The sequence below is a fragment of the Panicum hallii genome, chromosome 6 (genome assembly GCF_002211085.1).
Source record: "Panicum hallii strain FIL2 chromosome 6, PHallii_v3.1, whole genome shotgun sequence".
NCBI classification, from domain to species: Eukaryota; Viridiplantae; Streptophyta; class Magnoliopsida; order Poales; family Poaceae; genus Panicum; species Panicum hallii.
Genome location: NC_038047.1, coordinates 32,913,062 through 32,934,904, shown reverse-complemented (window position 1 = coordinate 32,934,904; position 21,843 = coordinate 32,913,062). Strand labels below are relative to the sequence as shown.

Here is a 21,843-nt window from a genome sequence, read left to right as displayed (position 1 = left end):
AGGTCTAAGAATTAGTTGTACGGTTGCTCGGACCTCACATTTGTTTTGATTACACTAATAGTAGTACTTCTGCAAAACAGTACACATAAAAACATATTGCCAAATTTAGGTACACCACTTAAATCTGGATAGCCGACAGAATGGTATCAAGTCAACACCAGCATCCTGGGAATGATATTTAAAGGAATATTTGAACTTCTGACTATGCTTTTGCTGTAAAAAGAAAACTACTGATAACTTAGCCCACAATACCCTCGCATATCAGAAATGGATTATCTACTACTCTGCAGCTAACCTTTTGTTGTAAATATTAGTAATGTTAATCACGATGTACAACTTAGTACATCTTTAAATCAAGTATATTGATAGAAGGGTTAGAGACAAATCAAAAAAACAATAAACTGGCCCACTCCAAGGAGTTGCCGCGCCGAGTTTTCTACTGCATAATCGAATTGCTACACTAGTTCCCGTCTGAGTTATTCTGACTCTTAGTTTCCATGTTATCGAGCTGCTGGACGAGTCCATCTGAGTTATTCATTTGCTTTGTCTAGAAAAGGACATACTGAATGGGTTCTTTTTCTTCATGTAAACATTGTTTTTTTTCTTGAAGTTTTCATAACCAAATACAGCAAAGTTCACACAAGAGCAGGAGAGTGTACTCAAAATAATTCATTCTCCTTGCTCATCTCCAACTAACAACTGAAGCATGTACAACCGCCCCAGGAACACGAACATCCCAGCACAACCAACAAATCCTTGCTTTCATGCTGGTAAGACGACAGTTTTCTTATCATGCCCAGCATTTCTTTGCTCTAGTTCTACAACTAGTCCTAACTCTCTCTAATCTCTATGGAAACCAAACCGTAATTACAATGATATTGTTGGCTAAAATCACTCAACGGTTGGCTTCTATTCTACTAAAGTCCTACGGCTGGCCCAGTCACCCAGCTTATGATGGTGGGAAGAACCGGTTGAGGTTGAATGGCAGGTTGTAGAACTCCTCATTCCGGCTGTCGCCACGGAATGTCCTGAACCTCGCCCACCAAGGCATCCCACGGTCCTTTGCCCTATTTCTCACCTCCAGCGTGTTGTCCAGGACCACTGAGATGATGAATCCGACAGTCGGGGGTGAGGAGAAGATGGTGTTGATGAGGTCATTGAACTGCACATTGCACAGAACAGGTTAGTTCAGTTGAGAAATGAATTCAATGCTCAATCATTTTCAGCTGACACAAGGTATTTACAGCGAGCAGAGAAGGGCTGCATACCCATCCGGCCCTGGTGTGTGCTGGGCTATGCTGAGCACTTATTGTAAACCGGAAGAAGTACTCTGGGATGGAGATGCCAAGGAAGAGTGAGATGCCGATGATGAAGAGGTTGCGCATCGAGTTCATGTTGGTGAACTGCATAAAGGAGAGCCCCACAGCTCCTGAAAAGACCAGACAAAACAGAGGCCTTAGAGAGCAAAAATCTGGTGAGGCAGCAAACCCAATAACAAAGTATTAACAGAAGAGGGATATTTTCTTCTGACATCTGAAAGTTCATACCGACATAGCCAAACAACACGCAGTATATGGCGGCAAACAGTGTGAATGGAATCGATGCGAAGAGCGCCCCAAATCGCCCTGAAATTATGAAAAGTGTTCAGAACCAGAGAGAAAACTGGTGTAGTATAACGAACTGTACTGAAAGAGTAATTCTACCTAGGATGGAGAAGAAAATCATGAAACCAGCAGAGATCTGGATCACTCTTCTGCTTCCAATCCTGGTGGATCCCAGGAGACCGACATTCTCCCTGTTTCCGGCCAATTAATATACATTATGTTAGGCCTGGCATGACACCTTTTTTTTTTTAAACTGTACAGCGGGGGAGGCCCCCACTGCCTGGCATGACACTTGACAAGGATCTGAATACAAACTTGGTGTGACAAATAAGCTAACACACTTACACAGAGACTGTAGAGCCACTCACTGTACCAAATAGACCGTCAAATAGCAGACCAATTCCCTGATTTTTCACATATATCAGCAGAAAGAGGAGAAATCAATAATCATCTTCTCAATAGAGAACTAACAAAATTTTCTCATTGTTGCACAGTGCATGACAAGAACTAACCTGCCATCCAATGCCCCTGCTCAGGACAAATGGTGGTGGCGGCGTTGCACTTGCCAATCGGGCAGCAGCCATAAATGCTCCAGTAGACTGCAATGTTCAAAATATTCTCAGATAAATCAGATCATCACAATGTTAACTAACTGGATTGTGAATGCTACTATAAATCACATGGTTGTAATGGAACCTTACCTCTATTAAGGACACCAGCACAGCAGACATCATACCGAATGAATGATCTGCACTGAAAGTCGGTGCACCCCATTGCAGTGGGTATGGAATACTGATCCTGAAGAAAATTTCCGATCAAGTTATTTGAAGTGTGAAATAATGAGAGGAAAATAAAGCACCGGTCAATGCATCAATAATCTACATACCATGGCGCAGTTGTGATGAGATTGGCACGGTCAGTGCGGCAGTTGACCTGGGTGAGTGGTGAGCTGTGTTTGTATGCCCCGCTCACAGTGAGGATGTGGGCATATACCCAGACAAGTGCAATGGAGATGAGCACCGAGAACCTCTCCAATATCGGAAAATGGCGCACTTGTACATGCTTCAGATATTGGGAAAGTGCCACAAATAGGACGAGCATCGGAAGACCTATCTCCACGCACTTTCCAATCTAAGAACATCAACTCGATTGATTAGCTTCAGGGATGAGAAACTGATGATACAGTATAAAAGAATACATTTAAAATGCTCAAGTATGCTAGATATTAATGGAATTCAAATGGTTATAATGAAGTTCTTGAAAGCTCCCGTATAGGAAGCATATATTCTGACAGTACAAGCAGCATATTATTGATAACGAGCATAGAACCTTATCAGGAATAGCAAATAACAACTCAACCAAGAGATTTCACTTGTTAGAGCATTTACCACTGGGAATCCTCTCTCAAAAAGGCCGAAACCCGCCAGTGCAATCACTGGAACCATCCCAAGTGGGCTGAAGAACCTGCAACATGGACACTAAAACAACATCTTAATATCCTTATCGTCAATCTGAAGGTTTCAGCCATTTGGCCATTACTATTTTGCCATATGGCCTTTTTCTGAAAGTGATGCCCACTTCTCAAACAAAGAAAGCATAGTGGATCACCGAAGGACCCAGGGCTAGTATAAAGAACAAACAGGATATAACCTACTGATTGATCATGTGCCCCTATTGTCAACACATGTCATGCAAAAAGTTGCAAATACAAAAAAATAAGGATTCTGCTATAAAGCTCCCTTAATTGACCAAAACACTGCTCAGTTTAATGGTCATTTGCCCATACAAGTTAAGAAACACTAAATGCCATGGGCAAGGAATTATTTGAATAATTGGATCACATGAAACATTAATTTGAACTGGAGGGACTTGTCTGTACCTGGAGCATACACCCCACAACTGGCTGTAGCCAAGTATTATTTGAATGCAGGAGGATATTATCAGGGCCCCCTGTATGGCTCTCATTGTCATTTTGAACCTCTGCAATAAGAGAAAACATATTAGTTGTGGCATTGAGATGACTTGTAATATACCGATTAGCTGAAAGTTGCATGCTTACTGTATGGTCATCAGCAATTCGGATCAGTGAGGGGTCACTGATTACTGATATGACCGGGATTACGAATGCATATGACCCACCGATGATGGTGGGTAGACGAGTTCCAAATAGAGTTTGGAGCATTGTATTTATCCCCGTCACAAGCAGCACTGTCTGTACCACCATTGCCTTGTCATGCTGCAAGCAAACAAACAAACATGTACCAATCAGTGATAGAAACAGTAGATACAAAAGGATCACAATCCAAAACGATGAATCCTGGATACACACAAGTGCTGCAATAGTGTGAGCACATTCTCATGGCACAAGATTGATATATCTTTAAACACCAAAGAAGCTAAACGGAACAAGAGACAAATTCTTCGTTAGTTTCAAACAAAAGGGCAAAACAGGGGTCTTAGTTCTGTAACATTAAATTTCACCAGGCAAGCACCAAACTACATAACAAATAAAAGTAACATGAGTCAGTAACCTTATTAGATTGGACTTGTCAAATAATAGCTCTCTGTGTCTGTGCTTATAATTGACATGGCCAATCTAGAATCAGATCTGAATATTGAATTCTAACATTTTATTTCAAGATAAATACCAAATGACATAAGACAATCAGGCATACATCATCAAAAGACAACAACGAAATTAAACAGTGAAAGGATTCTTACGGCATTTCCTCCCATGAGCGGAACCAGCATGGTGGGGATCATCACTGCCGTCCCCAGGCAAAGGATGAAATGTTGGAAGCCCAGCACAATAGCCCCTCCTGCGCCATACAAGAAACACACAGATTTAGTGCAACACAACTAGAGGAACGAATCGTACAAGCCTAGGCACTTGAGTAGTACTTACCCCAGGATGGATTGGAGTCTATGCAGTACTCCATTCCTATCAGCTGGTCCATGGGAGGGTGGCTCATCTCCTCTGGCTTCATGTCAGTCATCTCCATGGGAGGCTCTTCCCCTGCTTTGCCCAAGATGACGAAAGGGAAACAGCTTCAGGATTTATTCCATAGGGCAGTTTAGTGAGGTAGGACAGCAGTAAAGTTGCAAGCTTTAGTGAACTTTATGGCCCTGGAGCATCAGATGCCACAGGAATTCATTCCCCAGAAAAATAAAGGCCCATTCTTTTTCCACAAAGCTGCGCGAACTTTCAGATGTACAACAACAATCCTAATCCCTCTCTAAACATGGAATCAAAATTGCAAAAAACATGTTTTGACGAACGATCAAGAAACTTATTGAGTCTAAACAAAACAGAACAGGCATTAAACCCTCAACGGTGAGGAACTTAGCAACAGAAAAACCAACTAAGGAACCGACAAAAGAACCGCACAAAATGCTCACCAAATGCCGTTAAGAAATGCTGCAGAATGCCCTGAGAAATCCGCACAAGCAGCAACCCCTTTGAGAATGCTACTGAATGCTGGGAAATGCCCTCAGATCCACGAATGATTCGAAGCAACCCTGGACCGGGCTGGATTTAAAGGCCTCTGGGGGCTGGAGTAACGGAAACAGCTAATTTTCGTGCTGTCAAAATTTTGCAAAGATTTACAGCTTATGCACAGGGGTTTAGGGGAGGGAGCGTCTGCTGCTCGAGGAAGAGGAAAGCTGGGGGCAAAAGAGGAATCAGACGGGCGTGAGAGAGAGAGAGAGAGAGAGAGAGAGACAGAGAGACAGATCGTTTTGTTGTTTGCATGCACTTCATTTCATCGCTCTACCTGATCAAGCTCTGCTCCCTTTCTCTCTCGTATTAACGCACTGGCGTCTCTCTCCTCTGCCTAGGTAAGGAATAAATTGGACAGTTACTTTCCTTGCCAACAGGACAGACTGCGGCGTCTGTCTACAAGGTGTGTCACTGCAACTAGGCCCATTCTCTATTGAGTATTATGAGGCCTTCTATCTCTAAGGTTAGTTGGGCACTGCCATTGCAAATCAGTAGCTTTCATGTTTTAAAGCAACTCCAACAAACTAGGTAAAAATCCTAGCTAAATGAAAAGGTAAAAGACTAGGTAAAAAAATAAAAAGCTTCTCAAAAGGTGGGGAAACCACCTCTTGACTCTCCATACTCGAATCACATCCACGTCGGATCCGACCCCACATGTCAGTGATCCTCCTCCATCCCCTGCCCTGTCCACGAGTCGCATCTGCCTCGCCGGAGGAAGACCAGTGGTGGCCCTCGTCGGAGGAGGAGGGGCGGCGGCAGCGGCGGCGGCGGCGAGCCTCGCCAGAGGAGGACCAGTGGCGGCGGCAGCGACGGCCAATGAAGGGAGGGAGGGGCGCCGGCGTGAGGGAGGGACCAGTGGCTCGCGACGATGGCGGAAAGGCGGGGCTGGCGCGGGACGGCAGGGGCGGCAATGGCGGTCGACGGCGGGGCCGACAACGGTGGGGGAGCGGGCCGCGGGACCTGCGCAGGAGGCGGGAAGAGGGAGATGGCGAACGGGACAGGCTCAATTTTTTTGCCTAGCGAGGGTGAGAAAATACCGAGTAGGATAGCTAGGCGAGCAAAATACAGAGTCTGTTGGATCCGGTTTTTGGTGAGGTTTCTTTTTTACTAACTCATCAAGGATACAGAGTCCGTTGGAGTTGCTCTTAGATTGTTCGATGAGGGTAACAATCGTAAGTTAGGCCATAGTGAGTGGGGCCCACCTACTATAACTTCTACACAATAATTTTCTACCTCAAAGATTGTTTGGTACAAATAAGGCAGTGACAATTAGGTACCAACTTTCTATCTCTTAGATTTTTTTTGGCAATATGACAACTGTAAGTTTTATGCATTGGTGGTATTTACTAGTAATATTTTTACAATGTATTTATATCTCTAAGATTTCCCTACAGCGTGGCAGTGACAATCAAATATAATATCTGTCTATCTCTAAGATTATTTGGTAGTGTGATAACAGTGAGTTTTGTGTCATAGCATGTGGACCCATCTGCGAGTAACATTTATCCACCACCTTTCTATCTCGAAGATTGTTTTGTAGTAAGGCAATGACAATGCTTTGGACACATTATATCTCTAAATTGTCCGATAGTGCAGCTGTAGAAAGTTGTGTGCCTTAGTGAATTTGGGTACCTAGAGATAGAAAGCTGCTACTTGATTGTTGTTGTTTCACTATCAGACAAGGGCTCACCTACTTGTAACATTTACACATGGCTTTCTATCTCTAAGCTAGATTGTTTAGTAGCAGCAATGATAATTAAGCATCGATTCTATCTCTAAGATTGTTTGGTAGTATATGAAAACACGAGTTGTGTGCCTCTGCAAGTGGGTCCCATTTAATATTAACATTTATATTCAAACTTTCTATATCTAAGATTGATAGTAAAACAACAACAATCAAGTTGCAGCTTTCTATCTCTAAGTCTGTTTTGTAGTGTGATAACGAGTTATGTGTAACTGCTTGTGGGACCATAGCAGCTTTCTATCTCTTTAAGACTATTTGGTAGTAACAATGAAGCAACAGGTTTAACAAGTTTATGTATCTACATTCGTTAGATAGTGTAACAATAGTGGCTTATTTTCTACTGAGATTGAGCCCATCTACTACTATAATTTACAATATCTTTAGATCTCTAAAATTATTTGGCAGTGTAACATTTGCGCCAGCTTTCTATCTCTAAGGTCAATGTGCAAGTAAGGCACTGACAATCAAACAATAACTTTCTACCCTTAAGGTTATTTGGCAATATGATAGCTGTAAGTTATCTGCTATCATTAGTGGGCCCATCTATTAGTCATATTGTTTAAACGCCAGGTTTTTGTCTTTTATGTTTGTTTGGCAATGAGACCAGTTAAGGAGCATCCTTCAATCACTAAAATTTTTCGGCATTGTGACAACAACGAGATAGTGCTACCGCGAGTGGGCTAGTATACTAATATCATTAACACGACCGCTTTCCATATCTAAGATTGTTTCATAGTGATATTGTGAAAAAAAAACATCTATCTATCTATCGTTAAGGATGGGTTCTGCAACCGAATTAGGCTTTTGTTTTTTTTAACTTTCTCTCGGCCAAATACCCTTTTGCTGCATAATACTTTCTAGTGCGAGGACAACATAAAAACTAAGGAGCATGTTTCTATCTACAAGGTATGTCGTTTTTGCAGTAGCACATCTCAAAAGCTCTTGTTGAGTTACCCCTTTTTCATTTTCTGACATATTCAATTGATATGGTGATCTATGGAAGATGCACATATAATTCTAGAAATAAATAAGTAGATATCAATGTAACAAATAAACAAATGTAATAGATTAAATTTATAAATGTCTAATAAATGCTATAGGTAGATATTCATGTACTAAAATTTGAAGACTAACAAGAAACTTGCATGGAAATACACAAAGAGAGTCTAGCAAAGAAATGAGCAAACCAATATGTAATTATTATTTTGTGCTTTAAGAAGAGGGGAAATTGTTTCTATCACAATCCTAATCTGAACATAGAAGAGATCACAGTTTAGAAATCTATAAACAAAATATATTATTAACTGGAAAACTAATGATTATGCAGGTAAGGGGCAATGGATTGACCTTGGTGCCTCCGAGTGGTGCAGGGAAAAAGCAGCATCATCCTCATGGCTGTTGATAGGCATGATGTGGCAACTACCAGCAGGAACAAAAATAGAACTTGAACCAGTGCAGCAAGCCTCGCAATATGCTTCATCATTCTCATATGGTTGTAGATCTGGGGTGTCTGACCACCAGTTTACAACAAATAAGATGAGGGGATGAAGGAACCATGCCATTGAGATGGTTCAAGAACTTTGGGAGAGTCCGGATTGAAGCTGCAAAAAAAGCAAATCTTTATTCATACGCGGCAGTCTATCACAGATCTGAATAGCACCCTGGTTGAATTGAAGAAAGTTACCTGGTATCTGGTGATCTATCCCAATCTGCGCAGCACAAGGACGAGTGAAGTCTATCAACTCAAGAAGGATTTTGTTACTGAGGATTGCTCACCGAGAAGCCAGTGTTAACTTCTTGGTTACTGTTGAGGTGTGTGCTCTCCTTACGGGAGATGTTGTTAAATAGAGGGGAAAGTTGCATAGGATACCAGTAGAAAGTAACGCTCGATTGTCTCATGCGACGTATGACAAACATTTTCAAACGAAATAATACTTTGCCTCGTATACTTCTAGGAAATAGTTATCCATCTAATTTACACATTCCAACGGGTGACTCACAATTTTTAGTATAAATAAAATTTCGCCTAAGCTCAAGTGTTTTATTGTGACGGGTTGCAAACATTTTTAGTAGATATAAGAATTTGCCTTGCAATTGTGCTGCTTAAAAATTGTTGATTTGATGCATTGCAATGCATAGCTCATACTTTTTGGTATAAACAATTTTTTCACCTAAACTCATGTATTTGTCATGCGATGCATGACAAAAAGTTTTCGTAGAAATAAAAAATACCTTGCTTAATGTTGCGAGAAATGCTGAATTGATATACCACTGAAATGTCGTTTTTGCCTCTAGTGCCGGCGGCCAGATCCTTTCTTCTTCTCTCCCCTTCTCTTCTTTTTTCTTTAAGCGTTGGTACAAAGGAAGAAAGAATCTGACGAGTCGGGCTAGGGTAAAAACACCATTTCCATATCTTTCTCTCTCCCTACTCAGTCTAAAAATAGTATTTTAATTGATGCTCTATCTTTTAGTAAATTTCTATAACAGAAGAGTGTCTACCAGCTAATCGGCATCATTCTGCATGTTCTGAACCAAAATTTTCCAAATTTAAAAGGAAGAGAGTGATCTATTGCACAAGAGATTACGGCCATCTTCCACCAAAGAAAGGGTGCATTCCCATCCCAATGAATGACACATGAAAAGAATTGTGGCACTATTGTTTGTAGACTTTCATGACTTACATAGACACTCACATATACGCGCACACAACTCTAACCCTATGAGCATAATCGAGAGATTCAGTTGACAATCAATTTAATGAGGAAGGAAATCATGACATCGAGAAATACTTACAGCCAAACAGCGTATTTCGGATTCTAGTTGTGCAATAATATGTTGAAATATTAAACAGGATAATAAGAAAACATCTTCATAGAACTATGAATCATGTTTAAAATACTTTAATCATGACTGTACAGGACAAGGACAAGATGGTATGCCACATAACCCAAAAGAAAGAGGACAGATTAGGAATAAAGGGGATGAATAATTCTATTGACAATAAAGATGACGGTAGCTATACGTTGCTAGCTAATAGTTACCATGTCATATGTTGCCATGAAGAAGATGAATTGGCGTGTTGCTGCAATTTTTTTTACTTTTTTAATACTAACTAATACAGTAAGTAAATAAATAAACCATAAACTTATTAAATTGCTGAAATATACCTATGTCATATATCGAATAATCAAAAAGCCAATTTTCATGTACCCACAAGATAAAATCAGTTATTTCGTTAAATTAGTAAACAAAATTGTTAGTTTTCCCCATTATTTTGTTAGCTCATTAGACGGAATTAGTTTTCGTATTGTTGGTAGATGAAAATACGATGTCTTCTGGTGGGATGGAATCTAATTTTGTACTCCCAGTCAACAAAAATAATGCTCATGCCATGGACTGCAGCCAGCTATGGAGGCTAGCCATAGTGGAGACGATGGTGAGATGTTGTGTAGGGATGCGTGTCATACCCTAAAATTTTAATTTTAGGTTGTGAATATCTTTTTGAATATATTTATCTATCATTCAGATTTTCTCGAGAGTTTTCCAAATTTTACTGGTATTTATTCTCAATTTTCTAAGCGCAAATTTATTTTCAGAAATTTCTAGAAATCTCTTTTCACAAGTTTCAATTATTTTAGTTGGACTCTTCATGTTCCAAAATATTTATGAGATTTTTCTCAGAATTTCGGAACGATTCTAGATACATTTCTTGATTCAAAATGTATTTTCTAGATATTTCTAGATTTGTTTTTGAATTGGAAAGTGAATTCTGGAAAAAAATGAGGGACAATCTCTAACAGGCCGGACCCGACCCAGCTCTGGTCGACTCGACCTGCTCAGGCCTAGGACGGCCGAACCCTGTTGAGGTTCAGTGTGCGTGCACGAAGTCGCGGCCGCCGCATCTCCTCCACCTACCCTCGGCTAGTTGGTAGCGCCGCCGCTTGTCCTCCTCACGAGACATCGCTCGCCCTTGTCTCTCGCGCAGCGCCACCGTCGCTAGGAACCAGACGAGCACTGGCTCCGCGTGCTTGCCCAGCCGCGGTTCGCCCCTACCCTGTTCACCTCAACCCAGGTCCTCCCTGCACCCGAGCATCACTACGCGGAAGCCGCCGGTTTTGTGCAGTCCGCCCCCGCCTCCTTTCCGGTGAGATTCCGGTCAAATCCATCCATCCGGACTGCGGGTAAGTATCAAAACAGAATCCTCTCGTCATCCTCTTTCAATTCCTCCGTTTCCTGTAATCTCTCGTGCATCGAACCTATAGGAATTTGAGCTACAGTAACCGCCGGCATCTGCGGAAGTTGTTATCGAGATTTTGCAGATTAGCTTAAAATTTATGTTTTATTGTATTTAGGTCCCTGCAGCCCTGTTTAGTTGGTAGAATCACCGTTTTAGCTCTGTTTCAGCAGAACTTAATCTATATTTGAACTTATATCAATATTAATTGATTAAATACAAACTTAAATATATCTTTAATATAACTTGTTTAGTTCAAACGCGAAATACAAATTTTTACGCTAGTTGTGCTCACATGTATTTTATTTGCAAGTTAAATTATTAATTGGTTTAATTTATAGAAACTTAATAAATAAAATACAATTAAGTTCTGCTTTCCGAACGTAAATTAATATGATTTAATTATAATCTGGATGTTTTTTCCGAATATCCTTTATAGATATTTTTAATAATAATTAAAATAATATAGTTTATAGTTTTCCTTTTGTTATAATATAAATCTATCTGTAACTTTTCAACCGTAGCGCCGTTTTCAGTTTTTCTTGCGTTCTCGCGATTGTAACTTCAAGGCCAATCTTTACTGCGATTTTTTAATATTTTTCTTCTATTTGGTGTGAGTTCTTAGTTGTGCTTGTTTACTTGTTTATCATATTTTTGTGCCTGATACTTCTTGCAGGTAGAAAGGAGCAGAGCTTTTCAAAAACGAGAGTTGAAGATTCTGAGCAGATATTATCTAAAATAAAGGCAAGTGTATTCCTTGATCATGCTTTTGTCCTAATAATCTTTATTTATATTTATGCTTGCATGCATTATATGACGGGTCTCATTTATCTATCCTTTGTTATCCATATCCTTGAAGCTGGGTTTTTATCTTTGTTGTTGGGTAGAATGCTTAGCTGCTGTACTTTGGTTATAGGTGATTTAGTGATGATGAACAATACTGAAACAACTGTTTACTGCTCTATGGATCATTTGACTTGTTTAATGAGTATGATTATTAAATTATGGAGTGACTATTTGGGATAACAGTGCAACCACAAGGACTAATGGGCTCTGATCTTGACTAATTAATTAGATTTCTCGAGCTCGGCGTAAGAGGGGGGACTAGGTTCAAGAGGGTACTCGGCCTACCAAGGATGTATACTTTTCTTTGGTTTTTGGTCACGCCTTGAGGGAGGGTACACTCGCCTAACGGCTAAAGCCTTAGCGGGCTACTGCATGTTAGGTAGTCTTTGTAAAGATCTCATAGTGTACCCATGCAGTCATACCTCGGAAGTGTGATGATAGTGCCTGATCAGCACTGCGTGACGAGTAACATGATTTGTAGGTATAGTATGCAACCTCTGCAAAGTGTAAAACTAATATATCAGCTGTGCTTATGGTTAAGAGCAGTCGGAACCCTCATATGACAACTTAATTTAAATCTATACTTTAATTTAGTTATTTATTTTATCCAACTTTACTTTATTGTTGTTATCTCTCTTGTATTGTAAACATGGGTTGAAAAACATTTACACCGTAGTAATTAGGTTGCTAATAATTTAATATTCATGAAAATGCTAACAGCAGTCAGCCAACTTTTACCCTTGCTTAAGCCTTGCATGTAGTTTATTTCCTTATAAACTTGCTAAGTACCAACTATAAATTTACTCGCTATTGCTAAATCAACGCTGCTCAGAAGAGAAAGTTGCTATAAAGTTTCTGAAGATGTTACCGAGTTCTATGCTTACGTGACCCCGATCGATTGCATGTGAAGTGAGGAGCCGCTATTTCTAGGAGAAGTTGTGTATCTCTGATTCACTTTTAGTCGTTGTAAGTCTCTTTTTTGTGACATGTTGCTCACGTTTCCATTCTAATGTTGCTATATGTATGGAACTTGATCTTGACGTATATATAGGTATGCATTCAGTTTTGTCGTAAAAATCAGGTGTGATAATGCAAATGGTATGAGTATTTTCCGACATTCCGACTGAAAGGGGTCATATCTTTTTTTCAAACATCCGAGTGTTTTCTCGGATATTGGACACATGTTCAAATAATTCATGATATCAGATTCCGATACGAGAGACAATACCCGTTGGATATTGGATTCGAATAATCCGAATATTGGATACATGTTCAAATATTTATAGTTGTATTACATAAATATGCACTAAATGTTAATAAAATTCCTAGTGAAGTGAGTTTGTTTATTTTTTGAAACAATAGTTTTTTAAATCTAATCTCACGTACTTAGTGGGGGTGAAAAAAGAAAGATAGAATTTAGTTTGTTTTATAATATCCAAATTTTTACCTTTTATTAGAAGCTCACAGGACCTGCCGACCACAAGTGTCCAACTACCCTTTCTACGCTCGCTCCAGAACGTATCCAGTTTTACCGCCTTTTAGTTGTTACTCGATAACATCTAAATTGATGAATAAAGAATCATCCAAATATATAAATAGATAGAGCACACAAACATCTGCCATCACGTCACGTGAAGTGAACTGGTGCGTGGCGGTCGACCTCCTCCCTCTCCGGTAGTTGGGCAAGGTGCCGTGGGACTAAACTTGAAGAGCGAGCAACATCCTGGCTGCTGCCATGAACCGGTGATTCCGTGATTGGGTTGAAATGGGGCGCTGCTGGGGCAACGCGCGCGACTGCGTGCGCCACCGTACCGTTGCACGTGCAAGGGTCCACGGCAGCACGTATTAAGGGTGAAGTTTGAACTGTTTGTTTGCAAGAGTGGAACAATTATTCCAACTTCAAAAATTGAAAATTATTCTGAAAACAATGTTCAAAAAATATTATAAATAAGAATATAAATATTATAATGGAAAATAGAAATTTTTCTGAGAATAAACAAAATGTTCCAAAACTAATTGTTCTCGAGCCAATATAATGGAACAAAATAAAATTGTTCCAAAAATAAAATTCATCTAAATATAGTCAAGTGTGGTCTAGTTTTGAAGATCTCGTTATAAGGAATATAATGGTGAAACTAGAATTTGATTTGAATCATAGTTTGCAAACTGTTACTTTTTTGTTTGATTGTAGGCTGCAGCCTGCAACACTGGACCTAGGTAGCATGCGCGTCAGGCTTGGTTTACTGGGCCGCTGGCCTTTTTGTGCGTGGACGTAGGACGTTGGGCCTTCTGTGATGAATGAACACCCAGTCGTGCGCGTGACCTCTATTATTTCCGCTGGAATGGGCCTTTGTCCGCTAGGCAACGGTTGGGCAACAGAGCAAGCTGGCCAACAACATGCCAACGTGACCCACGTTTTCACTTTTTGGTATTTTTCATTCTTTATTTTACTTCCTTTTAGATCGAGGTTACATAAACCAAACAATAAAAAGAACAGCTGATTACAACATCGAACTAAGTCGCCGAACAGTACCAATGATATAGAAAAAGTCTCATGCATCATACGCTGCTCCATCGTTAGGTTAGTTGTTTTGCTTCTTGATTTCCTTCAGTAGCCATTCCTTCTTTAACTCCATTGGAAATGCTACAAGTATTCTGAACTCAAAATCATTGCGTCTAAGTACATTGAATGCTTTGAGGAAATCATCACGGGCCAAATCTGGTATTTTTTTTAGCTCTGCAACAGCAGCTTCAGGAGAAGCTTCCTTTGGTATTCCTTGAGGCTCTGGTGACTTTTCAAAAGAGTCATCATCTGCAGCCTGGATAAAAATGATATAGCACATCGAGTAAGTTATTATTCGGTTATCATTGATAAAACATAAAGTACCACCTAACCACAAATTATATGCTTGATTGTGGGAAGTACAAACACTCAAAACTCAACAAGTCCAGTTCCATCAACATATGTATAGTCATTTTGCTTGGAGTAGGTGAGGATTCAGGGTCTTACAAAAAATGCATCATCATGTGATGAAACTATATGGATATATAACTAGAAAACAAAAATATAATACAGAAATCATTGCACCTTTAGTCAGCACCAGGTGGCTTAATCAGATCTTTCATTTTCTTTTTGTGTCCTGATTTCATGAAGGCTCCATCACCTTCTATTGGATGAAAACTCTCAGGAACACTTGCATCCTCTGTAGGTTGAAGAGCCTGCAGCCGTTTTGCTGCAACCTTGCCCTTGTGAACAACACATTTATTCTTTTTATGAGCACGACCGACCATCTCCTTCGCCACAAATGCATTAGAACACATTTGACACTTCATTAGGCTAATCACAATGGGGGTTTCATGTCTATATTTCCAAGAATGCCACGTCAACTTTGTAGAAGGATGAAACACCCTCTCTCAATAGAGAGTTTCATCTCACTATTTCATATGCCAACATACTATTTAAATGCTGCAAATAAATAACCAATAGGATTTACTCAATTGTGCGAAGATGAAACAAAACAATCTCAATGGAGGTTTCACACGGTTTCCAAGTTCTTGGAAATGGGTTAACATAGTTTCATCTTCATGAAACTCCATGAAACTCTTACTTCTTAAATGATGTACCATATCATCCAAATTGCTGATGTGGTAGGCTAATTAATGCCATGAAACACCCCATGAAACTCCCATTGTGAATAGCCTTAAATGGCCTAGATATTTAAATTCATATTCGAATTGGAATCCACACTTATCACAGGATGTCCAGAAAGATTCCAGTGTCTGTACTGGGACTGCAACACGGGCAGTGTCAGCATCAACAACCATAGAAAGCGCCTTATCATGAGATGGAGCAGAAGCTAGAGTAGTTGAGGTTGCACCATTGATTTCCTCCATTTCTAGCAGCTGGTCCATGGGAGGGTGGCTCATCTCCTCTGGCTTCATGTTGTCATCTCCATGGGAGGCTCTTGCCCTGCTTTGCCCAACATGACGAAAGGGAAACAGCTTTAGGATTTATTCCATAGGGCAGTCTCGTGAGGTAGGACAGCAGTAAAGTTTCAAAGCCTTAGTGAGTTATATGGGCGTGGAAAATAAAGGCCCATTCTTTTTCCACAGCTGCGCGAGTACTTTCAGATGTATAGCAATCCGGAAGGGTTGCAAAACAATACCAATCCTTCTCTAAACATGGAATTAAAATGCAAAAAGATATGTTTCAACGAACGAACAAGAGCTTAATGTGGATACTGAACCCTCAATGATGAGGAACTTAGCAACACAAAAACCAACCAAGGAAACTGAGAAAAGAACCACACAGAATGCTGACCAAATCCCGTTGATGAGGAATGCTACAGAATGCCCTGAGCAATCCGCACAAGTAGCAAGGGCAAAATCCCCTTCGACAATGCTACTGAATACTGTGAAATGACCTCAGATCCACGAATGATTCGAAGCATCCCAGGACGGGGCTGGATTTATAGGCCTTTAGGGGCTCCGGTAACGGAAACAGCTAATTTTCTTGCTGTCAAAATTTCACAACGATTTAGGGGAGGGAGAGTCTGCTCAGCTGCTCGGTGACTGCTGCCTCCCCTGCGGCGCTCATCCTGTGTCTGCCATTCAGCGGAAAGTGTTCTGGCTTGCGGTGGGGTGCTTGGATCCAGGCGATATCCCCCCGGCGATCGATCTTTTGATCCCTGAGCCGGAAGTTGCGGCTGGGTGGGACGCGAGGGAGCGGCACTGCCTCCTCTACCCCATCACAGTCACGGTGAGGACAACCGACAGCACGGTAGCTGCGGACGTTTCCCCTCCACCACCGCCTCCTGAGGACGATCATCGGAGTCATGGGCGGCGACATCAACTCCCTTCAGCTTCTTCCCCGGCTCCGGCGGGACGTGGTGGCCCTACTCCGACGGGGGCCCGGCCCGGCCCAGTCCACTCTAGGTTGGGCCCACATACCTTTGGCGGCCGGGACTCCACCCGAGGCGACGCCCTGGGCTCCATGCGCATTGGCGCCGCCCGCGACCGCTGGGAGACCGTCGTCGACCCGGTTCGCGAGACTGTCGAAGTGAGTTCCCGATGCCGTCGCGATATTTGTGTCACCCTTCATTGCGGAGGGCGCAGCGGCGGCGGTGGACGCCTCGCTTCCGGCTCCGATAACCCCCCTCTCGGTGCCCGCCCTGGTGGACCCCGCCGCCTCGGTTCTGGGACTGCCTACCGTGGGACCGGTGGGAGTTGAGATGTCTCCGCCGCCTGGGACCACCGTGAACTTGGCCGACGGGACCTCTGCACCCGACGACGCCTTGTGCTCAGAGGCTGCTGCGGAGACCACGGCCCCTGCGACCACTCCTTCCAATTCGGCGACCACCGCATGTGCTGCGGCAGAAGACTTCTCTCCGCCTGCTGTGGTCGTGACTCCGGCCCCTGCGACCTCCGCGGGCGAGGCTGCTGAGGTCGCGCCACTGATGCATGCTACCGCAACCGACTTCGACGACAGATTTGTTTGCCAATTGGAGTCGGGAACGGCTGTTGAGAATGTGCCATCGCCGGTGGACAATCCTCCAGCACCTGAAACCTCGGCGGCTGCGGCTGTTGAGGCGGGACCTCTGCCTCTGGTATGCCTTGCGGACCAGGATGTTGGTACTTCTCTTGGGAGCGCGCGACCACCGAGGTTGCACTTCCGGTTCCGGCGATCACCGTGGTTGCAACCGTTGAGGGTGCACCTTTGGGCCGCGTCGCCGCTCCTGATGCCCCGGCCGAGGATTCTTCCCCTCTTCTGATTGCTCAAAGGGTCCTCTCCGCCAATCTCATCGTCTATACCCGTACGCCCAGAAGTGATATTGTTTCCACCCCAGCAACCGATTTCATTGAAAAAGTAACCAAGCAAGTGGAGCCATCATCCCAGCGAAAACTGCAGTTCCAGTCAGTCTCCCAAGACACAGCCGGCGGATCGCGAAGCTACCTCGTGAGTCGGACAGAGCTTCTGCGACCACTGTTTGCAAGAAGCTGGGCTTTGCTGATCCTGAGGGAAGGATCTCCGAGGAGGCTCTGAACCGGTACTCAAAATTCTATCATGATCTCCTCTGTAGAGACCACGTAGCAGCTCTCTCTACACTTTTTGGTTGGGATGTTCCACCAGAAGGGCAGGCTCGCGGACCTGCTATCTTAGTGCCTGTGTTCTGAGATCTCTCTCTTCGTTTTTCTGGTCTGGTTTTGGTTTATGGTGCCCATGGATAGAACTAGTATTCTGATTTGGAATGTGCGTGGTCTCAATGACAAAGCTCGAAGGGACAACCTACGAAAAGTGGAGGATGATGCAAGACCTGCAGTGGTCTGTTTTCAGGAAACGAAGTTAGCGCACATCTCTGATCGTGATGTTGCATCCTTTCTTGGTCGGGATTTCACCAACTCTATTTTCCTACCAGCACAGCAGACTAGGGGTGGTATTTTGATTGCGTGGAAAGAAGGATCCTTTATGGTCAATCAACATCAGGTTCATCGACACTCCGTTTTGGTCCTTTTCAGTAACCAAGATGAACCGGCCTGGTGGTTCACAGGAGTTTATGGCCCCCATCGGGATACTTAAAAAATAGCCTTTCTTGATGAACTCCGTGATGTGCGAGCAAACTGCCCGAGGCCATGGATGTTGGCTGGTGATTTCAACATGATATAATGCTAGGAAGACAAAAATAATGAGATCATCAATCGTGCTATGATGGGACGTTTCCGTCAGTTTGTGAATGAGTTTGAACTGAAAGAAATTCCTCTACTTGGGAGAAGATACACTTGGTCTAATGAGAGAGAATCGCCAACTCTAGTCAAGCTTGATCATGTATTTTGCACTAACACTTGGGATGACATCTACACTGAAAGTGTGCTGCAGACTCATGCCACAGAAATGTCAGATCATTGCCCTTTGGTCTTAGGTCTCAAGGAAGGTATTTTGGGGAAAAAGAGGTTTCATTTTGAAAGTTTCTGGCCCAAACTTGACGGGTTTATTGAAACAGTTCAGAGGCCGTGGAATGAGCAGATACAATCTAGTTGTCCATTCGAGAGAATTTCTTTGAAGCTGAAGAGATCAACAAAGGCCTTGCAGTCATGGAGTCAGAAACAAGTTGGAAATATTAACTCTAAGATGGCTCTTGCTCGGCATATTCTGCACAACTTGGAAATAGCCCAAGATCACCGTGTGCTCTCTGAGGATGAGAATTGGCTGAGATGTGAACTAAAGCGGCTCTGTTTAGTCCTTGCCTCCTTGGAAAGAACAATTGCACGCCTTCGCTCTCGGGTTCGTTACCTGAAAGACGGTGATGTGAACACATCTTTTTTTCATAAACAGGCCAGCTTCCGCAAGCGTAAGAACTTCATCTCCAAACTAATTGTGGGTGATCGGGTGGTCACTGCCCAGGAAGAAAAACAGCAAATATTTTTTGAACACTTTGAGGAGGTTTTGGGAAGGGCAAGAACCAGATCAGTGTCCCTGGATTTGACAGCTTTTCACCGAGCAGGTTTGGAGCTCACAGCACTTGATGCGCCATTCTCGGAAGAGGAAATCTGGGCAACCATCAAATCCCTCCCGGCTGATCGTGCACCGCGACCAGATGGATTCACTGGTCGTTTTTACATGTCCTGTTGGCCAATAATCAAAAGTGACTTCATGGCAGCCTTGGTTTCTCTTCATCAGGGTGATTCGAGGAGACTTGAGTTGCTTAACTCGGCCTACTTAACTCTTATCCCCAAGGAAACTGACGCAGTTGAGGCCAAGGATTTCCAGCCTATTAGTCTGGTTCATAGTTTTGTAAAGTTAATAACCAAATGTTGGCAAACCGTTTGGCCCCTCTGCTGAACAGCTTGGTCGCAACCAGTGCTTTCAGAAGAGGCAGATGCATTCATGATAACTTTATGTTGGTACAACAGACGATAAAGGTACTTCACCATCGCAAGATCTCTAGTCTCTTCTCAAAATTGGATATTTCCAAAGCCTTCGACTCAGTTATCTGGTCCTTTTTACTGGAAGTTTTATCACACTTGGGTTTTGGGGTCACTTGGCGATCCATCATCTCTAATCTTCTGCACTCGGCATCTGCACAAATTATCTTTAATGGAGAACCAGGGGAATCCATCTTCCATCAAAGGGGGTTGTGGCATGGCGATCCTCTTTTCCCCATGTTGTTTATTCTGATCATGGATGTTTTGAACAGTTTGTTCACCAAAGCGGATTCGGAAGGACTGCTCTCTCCATTAGTTACTAGACAACGGTTGTCTCTTTTTGCTGATTATGTGGCTCTCTTCATTGGTTCTAATGGTGTCGATCTTCAGCTTACAAAAAATTTGCTCCAAGTTTTTGGTGAAGCAACCGGTCTACAGACCAACTTGCAAAAAAGCTGTGTGATCCCAAGCATTGTGATGAAGGAATTGTTGAGGAAGTGAGCAACACTTTACAGTGTACAACCTCCAACTTTCCCACCACATATTTGGGGCTGCCTATCTCTGACAAGAAATTGAGAAGATGTGATCTAGCAGCATGGATTGAAAAGATAGCTACCATGCTCCCGGGTGGCAAGCCTCGCTAATGACTCTAGCTGGTAGGGTAGCTTTAGTACGTTTTGTGCTCTCACTGCCATTCCTATCTACCTGCTAGTTGCCCTTAAAGTGCCCAAGTGGTTCATAAGAGCTCTTGACAAAATTAGGAGGGGATTCCTTTGGAAAGGTAGGAGAGATATTAATGGTGGTAGCTGTCTAGTGGCTTGGGAAAAGGTCATGAGACCCATTGATCTTGGAGGACTAGGCATTGACAACTTAGAGATCATGGGGTGGGCTCTTCAAACGTGTTGGCTTTAGTTTGAGAAGATCAGGTCCGAACGACTGTGGGCTGGTCTACAGGTTCCAGTTTATGCCAATTCCATTGCTATGTTCAAAATAGCAGTTGTGACCACTGTGGGTAATGGTCGCAATACTTTCTTTTGGACTGATCGTTGGCTGCATGGCTGCTAGAAGATTTGGCCCAAAATGTTTTTCAGTGTATACCTTTGAGACTAAGGAAAAGGAGAACGGTGAGCGAGGCACTGCAAGATCAGACCTGGGTTTCTGACATTAAAGGAGCTCTCGGTTGGCTCGGTCTTGTAGAATATCTGGAGCTTTGGGAAATCTTATCAGGATTTAACTTACATGACACTGATGATATCCATCATTGGAGGTTTGAAGCTTCAGGAATTTTCTCGACCAGGTCAGCCTATAGGAATTTCTTTGTTGGTTCTATCTCATTTGAACCATGGAAACGGCTTTGGAAATCTTGGGCTCCCAGCAAATGTAAGACCTTTGTTTGGTTGGCCATTCAGAATCGTTGTTGGACTGTGGACCGGCTAAAGAGAGGGCCGCCACATCCTGATCATTGCCCGCTCTGTGATCAAGATAGACTGCCCAGCACATTCTCACTTCTGGTTCTCAATTCTACAGCCCTTATACTTAGCACATCTGGTGCCCACCAGCAGGATGAGTGCTTTCGTTGATTGATGGAGAAAGGCAGAGAAGAAGGTTCAGCAGCACCACAGAAAAGGGTTTAATTCTTTATGCATCCTGGGAGCTTGGACCTTGTGGAAACATAGAAATTCTTGTGTGTTTGATGGGATGGCTCCAAACCTGCAAAAGGCCGTCCAGGATTTCAAGGATGAATCACACCTTTGGCAGTTTGCTGGGGCTAAGGGTCTTGTTACTCTGAGTCTTGATGGGGTGCCAACTTAGTGTGGGTGGTTTGGCTGGTCTGGTCCTATGTGTGTGTTTCTATGTAATTAGTTTCTCCTAGAAACCGGCATCCCCAGTCTGGTCCAAGGTGGGGGGTTGTTACTCTATTTTTGAACTATTTTTCCCTCTTAATACAAAGATACTCAGCTCTCCTACATTTTTGAGAAAAAAAAGAAGAGGAAAG

At 42.7% G+C, this 21,843-nt stretch overlaps 1 protein-coding gene across 1 annotated transcript; it reads right to left on the bottom strand.

The window, feature by feature from the left end:
- Positions 1-768: 768 nt before the first annotated feature.
- On the bottom strand, positions 769-8,639 carry LOC112898422 (nucleobase-ascorbate transporter 2-like). Its single transcript, XM_025966744.1, has 15 exons — positions 8,532-8,639; positions 8,195-8,448; positions 4,510-4,620; positions 4,326-4,423; positions 3,664-3,840; positions 3,484-3,584; positions 2,993-3,068; positions 2,491-2,735; positions 2,306-2,402; positions 2,117-2,203; positions 1,950-2,008; positions 1,704-1,795; positions 1,548-1,625; positions 1,269-1,429; positions 769-1,162 (listed from the first exon to the last, which is right to left on the bottom strand). The coding sequence occupies exons 2-15, from the start codon at positions 8,334-8,336 to the stop codon at positions 950-952; spliced, it is 1,737 nt and encodes a 578-aa protein (XP_025822529.1). The 5' UTR covers positions 8,337-8,448; positions 8,532-8,639; the 3' UTR covers positions 769-949.
- Positions 8,640-21,843: the final 13,204 nt, after the last annotated feature.